Here is a 13,547-nt window from a genome sequence, read left to right on the forward strand (position 1 = left end):
GTCCTGGGCTGTCCTCACACTCCAGCTTCCTCAATTTGCCCATATGAGCTGACTACACCCAACTCTATAGGAATGTTTCAGGCTTTCAGTCAAACAAACAAAAAACCACAATGCGATCACAACCGCCACCACTTATCCAAAGATCTGACCACAACTTTCACCATTTAAATTTTATTAGAGAATGTAGAAACAGGAAAACCCCTTCTTCATTAAACAACTCCTTACAGGCATGTAAATACCTTTCCATAATTGTATGTTGTTTCCCTCTCATTGTATTAGATGTTTTACTGACAGTAATCATTTCCCAAGACTGAAGTTTGAGGTTGATGCCATTTAATCTATACATCCTGACGTGGGAGAGGGGTAGCTCTGCAAGAATATATTGCCAGTGAGAGCCTTTTCTTACCCCATTATCAGTTTTCTGTTCAGTATGCTCAGGTTAGATTTTCTTTTCAAGTTAATGAGTTTCATTGACTTCAACTGGTATAAAATGGGTTCCACACCATACAATACATGCATCTCTTTAATACATCATTTTCCCTCACACATGCAATACTGAACCCTTTTATTTAATGCCACTGAAAGAGTACTAGACTTGTCTATTGAAAATACAGGTAGAAATAGAGATTTTTGCAGTTTTATTTCAGCTTAAAATATATGTGTGCATTTCTATTACTGAATTCTGGCGAGGCACAAAGTTCCTTGATTACATCTCATGGTGATAAATGCTTTGCAATAATTATTGCACAAGGTAGATCCACAACTTATCCATGCATTCTAATCTCTCTTGAAAGATGAAAAAAAAAAACAAAACATGAAGGCAATGATGAAGCATGATCTGAATGGCGTCCTATAGTCTTTTATAATTTATTTTATTTTCCTTTCTTTTCTCTTTCTATAAATCTTCCCATTGAAGATTTGAAGAAGTTTTTCCTACTCAGACCTAATGATTATAAATTGAGTCACAGACCCCACAACTCTTATGCTGACGTCTTGAACTCAGAACCTCTGGAGAGGTGACTATGGTTAAGTGCGTTCATTAGGGCAAGGTTCTCATCCGGAAGGTAGGGCAAGTGTCCTCACAAAAAGGAACATCAGAAGGCCCCTTTCTCTGCAGTAGTAAAAAGCAAAGGTTATGTGAAGGACACAGTAAGCAGATAACCCTGTGCTAGCCAGAAGGAGTGTCTCACCTGAAACCCAGATTTGCCTGCTCCTCCCTTGGCCTTGGCAGCCTCAAGGGATAGATGGTTGTTGTTGAAATTGATCAGTCTGTAGGGTTTTGTTATGGCACTCAAAATAGACAGCTCCACTGACTCAGTAAATTTTACTTAAGCAATTCATCACTCAGAATCAGCTAAAACATTGAATTAAATATTTATACATATAAAACTCTATTACCTTTATAATTTGCTGTGTCCCAAAATATTTAATTAAGTTCTCCAGCTGTGTAACATACATTTGGGAACAAAGGCAACATGTCTTTGAGAGCACAGAGGTGTGCACCAGGAAAGCACATGAAAGTCCAGCGATGGCTAAGGGCATCAGACACTGAGACCAACTTAGGTTAGACAATAATGTACTTAAATTTCAATTTTAGGAAAGCAAAACCTTTGCTCACCTGTTAGAGCACATTTAATTATCACTCCATAGTACTTCAAGCCAAACCTCAACTGACAGGATGAACACTTTAACCCAGGACTAAGGAATGGTGTGGATTTTGCGAAGCCTAAGATTTACACAACAGAGATGCCTCTGTAGAAGAAAAGAACACCAAATTGGGACTATAAAATTATATTATATCGTAGGGCCTTAGGTAAGAGGCCAATCAAAGGACCTAAATCTTAAGACGTATTAGTATCAAAAGGGTCTGTCTTTGCCCACCACATCCCTCTCTCCCTTGCTCTGGCATGAGCTTCCTCTGGATTACACTCTGCTGTCAATCAGCAAATGTTCACTAAGAGCCTCCTTTTCCCACACACTACTCCAGCAGCCAGGAAACAAAAGATACAATGTCTTTGTTATTATGGAACTTATGTTCTTAATAAAAGGCAGAACATAAACAAATTAATGAAATGGTTTCAGGTAAGAACTGAGAATGTCGCATATGTAAATTTGAAAACTGGCAGTTTCTCTACTGAGAAACGGAAGAGTTTTTGGAAGGAAATGTTCTCAGCAGCACAGGACCCTGCTGTGTCCTGACACACATCGGGCTGTTGGAGAGAAGGGGAGCTCCTGGAGGCATTTCTTGTTTAGAAAAGGACTTTCCCACCTCACCTTGAAGTTTTAAGCTGTGTTCCCTCACACAATGAGGCTACAAACTGGGCGATTTGTTTGAGTTCTTCATAAAGAGACTAAATGGATCCTACAGCCAAGTGAATTTCCTAGAACATTGTTATACATATGAGCTTCTCTTGGAAAATGAATCCAAAGAGATACTGTGGAATTCAGTTAAAAAGAAACAAGAGATCAGACAATATTTAAAGGAATTTAATGTGGTAGACTATTTCTGCTTGCACAAATTTAAAGTATAATTATATTAAACACAGCCATACGGTAGTACTTGTAGAATAATTACAAAAAACACAGGAATTATTTTTTGTAGCATCTTTGTCTTTAAAATTTGGACCATATAGTAAGTGGGAATTTGATTAGTTTAACGTCTTAATAGTTTCTATAGCATTCTTTTTTTTTTCCAAAAATGACCTGCTACAATTGCATGCTGCTAAAGCCTCTAACTCAGAGGAGATATATGCTACTTTGTTAAAAAATAAAAAAATAAATAAATAAACAAAAAACTCTGTAAATAAATAATGGTTAAATTCCCCCAGACAGGAAGCAAGATTTCTTTTTCAAACATTTGTTACTGGTTTGCAATAAAGTGTAATAATTAAAAATAGTCAAATGAGAAGGCATTATCATTGCCTACATCAAATTACGTTGGGACTGAAAAGGAATGTCATTACTGGCGTCTTCATAAGAACCATCTCAAACATCTTAACTTTTGCATCTGGCATGCCACTGCATCTTCCGGATAACTGTGACTTTAAGACTGTTGCTTAAGACTGTCGTTTTAAGGATAATGGTTGGCTGATTGAAACAGAATATAACCCATAGAAGACATATGCTAGCTGAATTTTCAATCTCAATGATTTCACCATTAATCTCAGTAAATGCATATTTAATATTTTATGTTTATTTAATGATGCAGTTAGATCTCTGCCCTTGCAAATATAACTCTCTGCAGATGGTTTTAATCCAATGCATCACAGAAAGATTCACAGCTTTATGCTTTACTTTTTATGTAGCAAATAAAGCTAGGCTAATCTATGTTTGTTTGAGTAAATGACCTTAAGAGCCTTGCTGACCTTGGTAACGACCCAGAACAAGCTGCACTGGATGTTAGAGCAGTGGCGAGTATAAAATTGCTTAAAGTATAAAGTACATAGTAAATTGAAGACTTAGTATCACCAAAGTCATTCTAGAGGAAATTCTAGTGATTAAAAAAATTTACTTCACACAAAAATAATTTTTGCATGCATATTGGACTAAATAAGATATTTTAAAAAGAATTTCCCATATTTCACCCTTAACACTAGTTGGTAAAGGTTGACTTCAATGTCAGCTAAGAGCCTGAGCTCCAAAACCCAAATGGAATGTTGGGCATTCTTCTGTCTTGCACCACTAAATGCCATTTCTTTTACAATTACATTTTATATTTTATTTTTACTTGATGCATGCATATGCAAGTGTACATGCACACGTGTACATGTTCATCTGTGTATGTATGTACATGTGTATATGAGTGTGTGTGTACCTGCAGTTGTGCCACAGTACACATATGAATGTCAGAAGACAAATGGGATGAGTCTTTTCTCTAATTCCACTATGTGGATCCGGGGGATTGAACTCAGATGGTGGGCTTGCTACCAGGCATCTTTTCTACTCACTGAGCGATCTTGCCAGATGCCAATAACTTTAACATAAGCAAATATCTCTTCTAGACCTTCTCTTTCTTGTTGCTATCACTTAATGTAGCTGTCATTTCATATGTGCTTGAAAGTGTGTGTAACTGTAACACACGCACATACTTTTACATCATTATACTTTGTGCTTTAATGAGCTGTCACTACATTTTATGATATGGTTAATAAAATAATCATCACATTGGCACTCAGAGTCTAGTAGGGAAATGCAAATATAGTAGGGTATCATTAAAAATTTAGAAAATAAACCAATGGAAATCACCTAAGCAACCAGGGTAGAACTGCATGATAATTACAGTCGAGTGGTGGCCCTTTATTATCTACCCAAACCTTAATGACTAGTTTATATACACTGTGACAGTCATTTAAGCTTTTGAGTAAACTTGCTGCCTATTTATTGGTTGTTTTTCCCACTACTAAGGGTGCATCATTAACATTTCCTAAAATGAGGATATGGCTACGTTGCTTATTAAATGTTCCCGAGAAATACTGAACTGTGAGCCTCTTCTCACACGAGGTGAAGAGTTGTGCAACTTTGTTCAGTCACACTCAGCGACTGTCTCCATGCTTAGCCACACTACTGATCATTTACAGCTCTAAGAATCTTAATGTACACAAGGTGATAATATATGATATTGACATATATAGTTACTGACAAAATATTACATGCTTGAAAACTGTCAAGATTTTAAGTGTACTTTCCACCAAAACAGTGTGTGAGGTGATATATATGCCAATGCGTTTGATTTAGGTACTACAAAATAAATACATTTTTCAAAACATGTAACACACATATGTAAATTTCTGCTAATTAAAAATAAATAGCTACAGAAGTGGTAGTATACTCCTTTAATCCCAACACTCAGGAGGCAAAGGCAGATGGATTTCTGAGTTCAAGACCAGCCTGGTCTACAGAGAAAGTTTCAGAATAAAGAAACCCAGTCTTGGGGTGGGGGGAAGCTAATAAAAATTTTTAGATTATATAAACTATAATTTTTATTATACTTACATTAGAATAAAATATAAAAAATTCAAATAATATTTGGCACAGCACTACACAAGTTCAAAACTATCTTCAGGCACCCACTCTACAAGACAGTAAGTACTGAGGTAAAACCATAAAATCTGAGAGAATGTCACTCCCCGTAATGAAAGACAGCTCATAGGCTCAGCTATGGGGCCTCCATTAACTTCTTGGTTGCCAGTATGAAAATCAACAAATCAGAGATCCCACGAATCGCAAGAAAGAACACATTAAAGATAGTATATAAATGTCAGTAGAGCAGGGTGAAGCCGGGAAAGAAATATATTATGGTGTGTATCATCAATGCTTGCAGTGAAACAAAAGAAAGCATGCTTTGCTCTTGTTCTAGAGAAAATCCTCACAAGGACATCCTGCTCCCTTTGTGTGAATTGTGTGCTGTGCCTTTATTTATGGCTTACATTTACTTGGTCCTGAAATACTGTCTAGGGAGAGAGAACACATCTTCCTACCACATCTGTCTCGAATGCTCTTTGTTTTTCATTATATATGATGACTTTGTGCTCCTGCTAAAACTGTATTACCTAGAAAAACTATTGTAAAGCCTTTGTGTTTTTGTTCTTTTTTTTTTTTGCTTGTTTGTTTGTTTGTTTGCTTGCTTGCTTGCTTGTTTTTGAGAGAGTATTTGGAACTAGCTCTGTAGAACAGACTGGCCTCGAACTCACAGAGATCTGCCAGCCTCTACCTCAGTGTACAAGGATTAAAAGTGTGCGCCGCCAAGGCCTAGCCATGGTGTTTGCTTTTAAATTGATTTTAATTCTGAAAAGCAGATATCTGCAATAACTTAGTGCTATAAAACTCTGTCCAAGATTTTCTGACCCTCCACATTCCTTGGCAGAGATGGCAGACACTGTGAAACATACAGTATTTCCACGTTGAGTGACAGAAAAGCTTCTGGAGTTAGGAGAACATAGAGAATAGCAGGTAACCTTGGGCACTGGTATTTGGAGATTTACAACTAGTAGAAGTTGCTCATGTCTTCTATCATCTTGAAAATTAACTAACAGTCTTTGTAGATGTTATACAGGCAATGGATTTACGAGGAATTTGGTGCCACCAAACCCTTGTCCTGGCTCACTCCTTAGGACACACTCTTTCTGCATTCAAAACTGAGAAGCCATGATTCTCTCTCAATTAAAATCTTCTTCCTCTTTCTCCATTCTTTGCTTCCTTTCTTTATTTATATTTTTGGAGGGGTTGCAGTGTCTCCTGCAGCCCTGGCTAGCTTTGAACTTCTTATGTATCTAGGAACGACCTTGAATTTCTGATCCTTCTGATTCTACCTGTTAAAGTGCTGGGGTTAGAGGCATGCCCACCAAATTCATTTGGATATGGTGGTGGAGGTCAAATCCAGCTCCTCATGCCATCTGGGTAATCACTCCCTCTGCCAATTGAGCTACATTCCACTTCTCAGTTCAGTCTTCTGATGATTTCCCTTTATCCTCGGAATTACAGCCAATCTCCCTCATATTTCTTCCCAGGTCCTCCACTAGTGGACATGTGCATTCCTGCAGTTTTGCTTTTATTTTACTGTTAATTTTTTATTTTTTATTTGTTTATTTGTAAACATAAGTCAGTTTATGGCACCCATGCCATTTCATGTATGTCAGGTCAGAAGGTCTATCCAGTCCTTCCCTCTCTACATAGGTTCTAGGGATTAAGGTCAGGGACCTAAGCTTGTGTAGCTAGCATCTTTGTCCACTGAGCCACCTTCCAGTCTTTATTTTATTTTATTAGTATTGCTTTTATAATTATAAACCTTGAGAAGAGCTTCCTTTTCACTGATGAACTCCACTCTCTTCCCTCACACTGCCCACATTATAAGCTCCTATCCATCTTCTCCTTGACAGAAAGCCTTTCTCAGTCTTTGTGATGTTCTAGAACTTATCTCACTGGTCCCATGAGAGCACCCGGCAAACCAATCTGTGCCCTCCCCCTCTCAGGCTTTAACTTTTCACTTTTACTGTTAAGATATACTTCTCTCAACTAAAAATCTTGCACTTGAACACCGTATGAAGCAGAATAACAGGGATATATATTGGCTCATTTGGCTGACAACACCAAGAGGGGGTCCAGCAGCCTTACTATATGCCCCAAGACCCTTAAGCCAAGTCTGGAATCTTGACTTTGCCAAATGAACCAGAACGTTGCCTGGAACTATTCATTTCTATCCTCCATTGAATCAAAAGCTCAAGGACAGTTAGAGAACTGAACATCAGGACAGGATATGACAGGTATCAAGAAAGCAAAGCAGTCATTAAATAAAGACTGTGACAGCAGAACTCTATGAAGGATTTGCAATAAGAACTGTTGGTGTGTCACGTTCACCCTCAGAAGACAGTTGAGCTCAAGTAAAGAATTGCTTATCAATAGGTTCCTGAATGAGTTCCAACTTACAACAATTCATTTCTACTTAAAACTTTCTAGATCCTTGTAAGAGATGAATATTAAGGTGTCCAAGAGTTACAAACATCCTACACCTGGTTCACAAAGTGCTCCCATTTTAACAAAGAGAAGGGTTTCAAAAGGTATTCATACACTGTTCTGCTGTACTAATCAGACCGTTTCAATAAGGAAAATTCAAGTCTCAAAAGAAATAGCATTTGCATATGACTCACCTCTCAAGGAGAAATACAGAAAGCTCTGACATCCTTCCAGACTTTCAGAATGACAATGACAGGGTTCAGAGACCACAAGTGTTTGGAGTCCTATCTGACAACAGGCTGAGGCTTCTGGCTGGCTGGAAGAGAGCACTGACTCCGTTGATTCTGCTCCATGTTTGGCCTAACTATTCTGAAGCAATCTGGTTTTATTTTTAGTCACTGAAAGGAAAAAACTCCTTCAGATAAAAATCACTTTCAGTCAATTCAGCTCACAACCTAGCTCAAGGCAATCTCTGCTGTACAGCAGGCAGGCACCCCAGGACACCCTACATTGCATGGCATGCAGGCACCTCAGGTCACCCTACAATGCATGGCATGCAGGCAACTCAGGACACCCTACAATGCACAACAACCACACACTCCAGGACACCTTACAATGGACAGCAACCAGACACCCCAGCATACTTTACAATTCATAGCACGCAGGAACCTCGGCGTGATCCCTACAATGTATACATCTCAGGACACTACAATGCAACGCAGCCAGGCACCTGTCCACCCCCTAAAAATACAACTCTCACTTGAAGGAGCTAAGAAAGAATATATTCTGAAGCCAAATCACTATGGCCAAAAAAACAGTATTTATGTCATCCCAAATTCCTCACTCCAGCATGGAAGCAGTTTCATGAGGTTTTCATAATAACAGAATAAAGAAGATCAGGAATGAGGACATTTTTTTAAAACCACTGGTGTAAGGCAAGTGGGGGATCAAAGCAGAGGCACCTCTTCCACAGTACTCCAAAGCAATTGATGCAATTGGATGACACTTAGCCTTTTGATTTGTGGTGGAGGCCTCTGTAAATTCTAAATGATTTGCCTAATGCTTACAAAGACTTAGGCCAGGTACAAAGCAAAGCAGTAAATGACTATTAACATGGCTAATTATGGCTCTGGACTTGCAACGTTCTGACTTCACAACCATTAGAGTTCTAATCAGTTAACCAGCCTTAGGAAAGTTTCAGTTGGAGGTGGGACTTTTTTTTTGCAGGAACTTCTTTTCATACACCTTAGTGTGTGTGTCTGTGTATGCATGTGTGTGTGGTGCTGTTATTGTTGTTGTTTATGTTCATTCATAAGAATTTTTGGCATATATGCCACTGCGATAATGTGGAGGTCATAGAACAACCTTGATATTTGATTCTCCCATCGTACAACCTTGGCCCTTGCCTTCTCCTTTGATATAAAGACAGAACCCAGCCCCTTCTGCATGGACCAGGGTTGCTGCCCACAAATGTCTGGAGATTCTCCTCATCTTGTTGCTATCTCCTTGCAGAGGTACTGGGAGAGCAGACCTGCATATCAAAGTGGGTTCTGAGGACTCCAACTTGAGTTTCTTCACCCACTAAATCTCTCAAGCCCTGTATCCTCCTTTTAAAGAATAGTTAATGGCAAAGCTAAGCTGCATTTAAGACAGGTAGACACAGATATGCATTATGAGATTTGAATCTTCAATAATCTTAGAACTGAACAGAAAATATAGAAACAAATGAATGCAAAATTTAGACACTCCAGTGGTCCTTAGCTTTCAGATACTTCCACATGAGTCAGTTTATATCTTTCTGTTTTGTTGATATCCCTTTTCATCTCTGATCTCTAACCAAGATCTGTGTGCCTCCAGAAAGTCACACTGCTTGAGGCTCACGCTTGCTGCTGTAGAATCCAAAACAGCACAGTCCATATCCTATAGTGCTCAGCCTAGCAAGTGATAAATAAAGTTGGAGATAGCTCCATTACTGGTACATTAGCCAATCGGGACAATCTAGAATTGTTGCTTACCAGCAACATTTGTACTTTCAGAAAATAACAAAAGGTCAAATCTTGAAAAGGGATTTTTATTCTTAAGTCTCTAGGCAGGAAGTACTATCTAGGTAGGTGTTAGTGTAATTAATAATGTCATTTAACTGTGACTATTTTCTTTCGTGGTATCAGTCAGAGCATCGTGTGGTATGAACAGTCATTATCACAAAGGCATCAACCGATGGACACTAAAATAAGGTGTGGCTCCTAAATTAGAAAATTTTCTAGGTTTAGAAATAGCATTAGAGTAAATCAGTTTGAGCAAGAGTCACTAATAGTATGATATAAGGAAGTATAAACACTGAATTAAGTATTTAAAATAACTGTAATGCATTCTTCCTTAGGTATAAAATCTCATTTGGATCAAATCTGCCACCTTCCTCCAATGGCCACCTTTAGTTACTCTGAACGAAAGGATCTGGACGTCTTGCTCTACAATAGAACCTTCTAGAAGATCAATCACCTTATAAAAGGAGCCCATCATCTTCAACTCTAGTTTCTCTACACCATTTCAGTAACTTCCTCATTATATGCTATTAGACACAGTTGATTAGGCCCATGCTTTTTGTGTTAGGATGGAAATAACAAAAATCCTCATCTCACACCCTTTTCATGGGATGTCTGCCTTCATCCCTTGTAATTCCTTTCTAAACCCCAAAATTGGGCAGCAACCAACAATTTCAAAGAGCAAAAACATGGTATTCAAGTGTGAATGAAGTTTTACCTTCAGATAATGGCTTCCACACACCTACCCACTCCATTCAGGATTTTCAGTGGCTATTGACACCACATCTTCTATGTACTGCACATTAGTGTTCATTGGATTTTGTTTTCTGTCTTTCTCCTGAACATATTTCTCATGTATGTCTCAGATGTCTGTGCTCTCTTCATCTGAGAATCAAAACACCAAGATACCATCCTCCTTAACAAGTCATGGGGAAAGATGCAGAAAAGCAAGCTCATGATGTACAGACCCTGAGCAAGGATTTCTCCCCGATCTGTCTTAGAAATTTCAGTGATATTTAGACTTCTCCAAAGACTCTTTGAGTCAGCCTGTGACGACTCCAACACACCACTGGAAGCCATTTCTATGTGACACCTGCCTCTCCCCTTATGGTTCCTTTCTTGACCCCAACAGAAGGGAGCCAATCAGGGCTTGAAAAAAAATGTACAGAGGTTGTCTCCACCAAACTTTCTGACTGCCACACAACCATTTGTTTTCCATTATCACCAAGATCACTTCAAAGAACATCTTTAGACTTTTTCCTTCTGATCACCGTCCTGTCCTGTAGTATTTTAATATTGCAGATATGCTAAATCATCTGTTCATAGATAATGGGTCTTCAGAAGAACACACACTACTGTAATACCTAATTTTTCAAGTTTCAACCATCACTATTCCATCTCACCTCTTCAAGCTATTGTTTCCCAGAAACTAACAACCCATTATGTAGTATGAATGTTAGTATTTTCTTCATTAAGTGTGTCTGGACTTTTCCCACTTTCCAGTCCTTTTTAAAAGTAAGGTTATTAAAGAGAAAAATACTAAGCAATCTTGTGTGTGTGTGTCTCTGTGTGTGTGGTGTTGGAATTGCTGTGAAATAGTTTTAGCTAAACTATAAAGGAATCTAGAGAAATCATTAGCATTTTGAGATGTTCCTATGTAGACAAGAGTTCTCATGTATATAGAGTTCTAATAAAGAAAATTAACATGAGAGTGTGTTCTTCAACATAAGAAGTGGGTAGAAAAAAAAATCCCCTAAGCTGTCTGAATAGATTTGGGTCAGAATCTCGGGTTAATAAGCAGTGGTTGCATGCTTTTCATTTTCTGTCCCTGACTTCTTGAAACTGATACTTTGGAGGATTACAAAATTATGACTATGAAGTCATGCATCCACATGACGCTTAACTCTAAGAAGACCAGAAGGTGAACAAAGAAGTATTAGCAAAATTGAAATCGCGAAGAAGATCTATCCATCCTGTGATACCACCCAGCAGTGTGAACTCTGGAGCTGCACTGACTCAGGCTTCTTGGCTTTACAGTTGAAAGCAAAATGTAAGTTGAAGGTCATCAAAATAAATTGTTAAAATAGTTTACATAAAACACTGCTATCCGGTAGAGAATTGTGAGTTCTGGGGCCATATACCTTAACACTTCAGATAACTTAAAGACGCTGCCAGTAAGTCTACCTGTCTTTCGGGGAAGTTTGAATTTAGAACATATCATGTAAAACTTTCATAAGTGATGAAGGTGTCTATTATGAATTTACCAAGATGATCATGTTGCCAGCTGAAACACTGAAGCCACTAAGAACATCTTGGTGATGTTTTTGGTGTTTGGGGGCAAGATGGCGATATGGAAGAAAATGGTGGTTGTGGGAACTTCAAGCAAGTAAAAGAGAATGAGATTCGATTCATGTAGGAAAACAAAAGCAATGAAACTTTGGGTCATTCCATCCACATGCCAGTAGGACCATAAGCTTCAGCTGAGGACCTAAGTAAGTCCCAGCTTCAACAGCTCAACTTGGAGTCTCAGAGACCTAGTGACCCATGTGTCCTCCAGAGGCAGGGAAACAAGAATGTCTGCTCAGAACCTTGCTTAGGACAGCCATTTCAGGAGCTTGAAAAGCCTCAGCAGGAGAGAAACCAACAATAGAAGCCAGGTCCCCTGCGGTACAAGGAAATTCCAGCAACTGTGCCTCCCAGACTCCAGTTTCCCAGCTTCTCTGAACTCCAAGGGAAAGTCACTTGAGGGATAGAAGGGGCAACACTGACTTCTCTTAAGAGTAAATGACAAATAAATTGCCGGTTTGCTGCAGAAATAAGCAAAATGCTGAAACGTGTCATTTCTACTCTCATCCCTAAAATAAATAAATAAGAATTATGTCATCTGGTAAAGGCCACTGGACTCCACCACCTACCACAATGCAGTCTTTACTACTGCCAGATTAGCCTGGCCAAAAGTGGGCACCGCATGCAGCTTTTCAACACTGAAGGAGGCACCCACATCCTGGTATGACCTATTCCATGACACACACCTACCCATGTGACTTCCAAGGTGCAGGGGTGAAACCCACTTGACCCATCATATTGCCCCCAGCACATTGCACACTCTATTACAGTTCTGGAAGGAAGAGCTACCTCAGCTGGGGGCGAAGCAGGAGTCTCCCTCCCCCAAACAATGCCTTCCGTCTGAGTTCATTTGAAATTTTCAGAAACGGAGGGGCTGGGGGTGGGGAGAATGGACCAAAGAACCCGGACAATAGCAAATGTGACCTTGTCAATAAAGAACACAGAGTGAGTCTCTTACCGTCTCTCCTCCGGTTGGCATTGCGCAAAGTTTTGATGGATGCGCTCTGCGGAGTCGCAAAAGTGTCCCGATAGCTGCAAAAGTTCGCGCACACAAGAATAGAGATGAAAATGAATCGGTGCATTTGGGATCAGCGACCTAGGGACAGCGTTGCTCCAGAAATGAATATATAAATAAATAAAGCCCACCGGATTGGGCCGGTGGACCTCTGCTGCGCCGCTCCGCGCCTTTGCTGACTGCTCTGCCCTGCGCTGCCGGGTCGTCCAGCTACCAGCCCCGCTCTTCCCAAACTTCCTGCATGCTGAACTTTCCAAGAGCGTGTGGGTGCCGCACTTCCTTGTGGCGCTGGCTAGATCAATGGGGACCGGACAAACAACAGGTTGACGTGGGTTCGCCCCCCTCCGGTGGCTGGTTGCTGCAGCACAGGCTGCTGGGGGTGGGAGGAGCTGCTTCTGGCCCTCCTAGGGAGCGGATGCTGTGGAATTGCTCTGCAGTGGAGTTGTGAACAGGGATACCAACCAATCTTGGCTAGAAGTACCGACCAAAGCAGTTCTGCCACTGAGCATGCCCAGTTTGAAGGTCGGCCAGACCCTTCCCATCTCCCGGGTTTTTTGTTTGTTTGTTTTTGTTTGTTTGTTTGTTTTTGTTTTTTGTTGTTGTTGTTGTTGTTTGGGGGGGGAGGTCAGGAGTAGTTTGAGGTAGATAGAACTTCTCTGGAGGTGAGTGCTAAGACCTCCTGCCAGACAGCTAAG

General features: G+C 39.8%; 1 protein-coding gene across 2 annotated transcripts in view; it reads right to left on the reverse strand.

Annotated features, from left to right (window-relative positions):
* Pdgfd (platelet derived growth factor D) overlaps nucleotides 1-13,215 on the reverse strand; it is a 216,450-nt gene extending 203,235 nt beyond the window's left edge. The window contains exon 1 of one of the 2 annotated variants that reach the window (XM_048429250.3): nucleotides 12,796-13,215. In XM_048429250.3, the coding sequence (XP_048285207.1) occupies nucleotides 12,796-12,919 (124 nt within the window). In that variant the 5' untranslated portion in view covers nucleotides 12,920-13,215. The remainder of the gene's footprint in view (nucleotides 1-12,795) is intronic. The other variant, XM_048429249.3, reaches the window with a different exon arrangement.
* Nucleotides 13,216-13,547: the final 332 nt, after the last annotated feature.

The sequence above is a fragment of the Myodes glareolus genome, chromosome 4 (genome assembly GCF_982192425.1).
Source record: "Myodes glareolus chromosome 4, mMyoGla1.1, whole genome shotgun sequence".
Lineage (NCBI taxonomy): Eukaryota > Metazoa > Chordata > Mammalia > Rodentia > Cricetidae > Myodes > Myodes glareolus.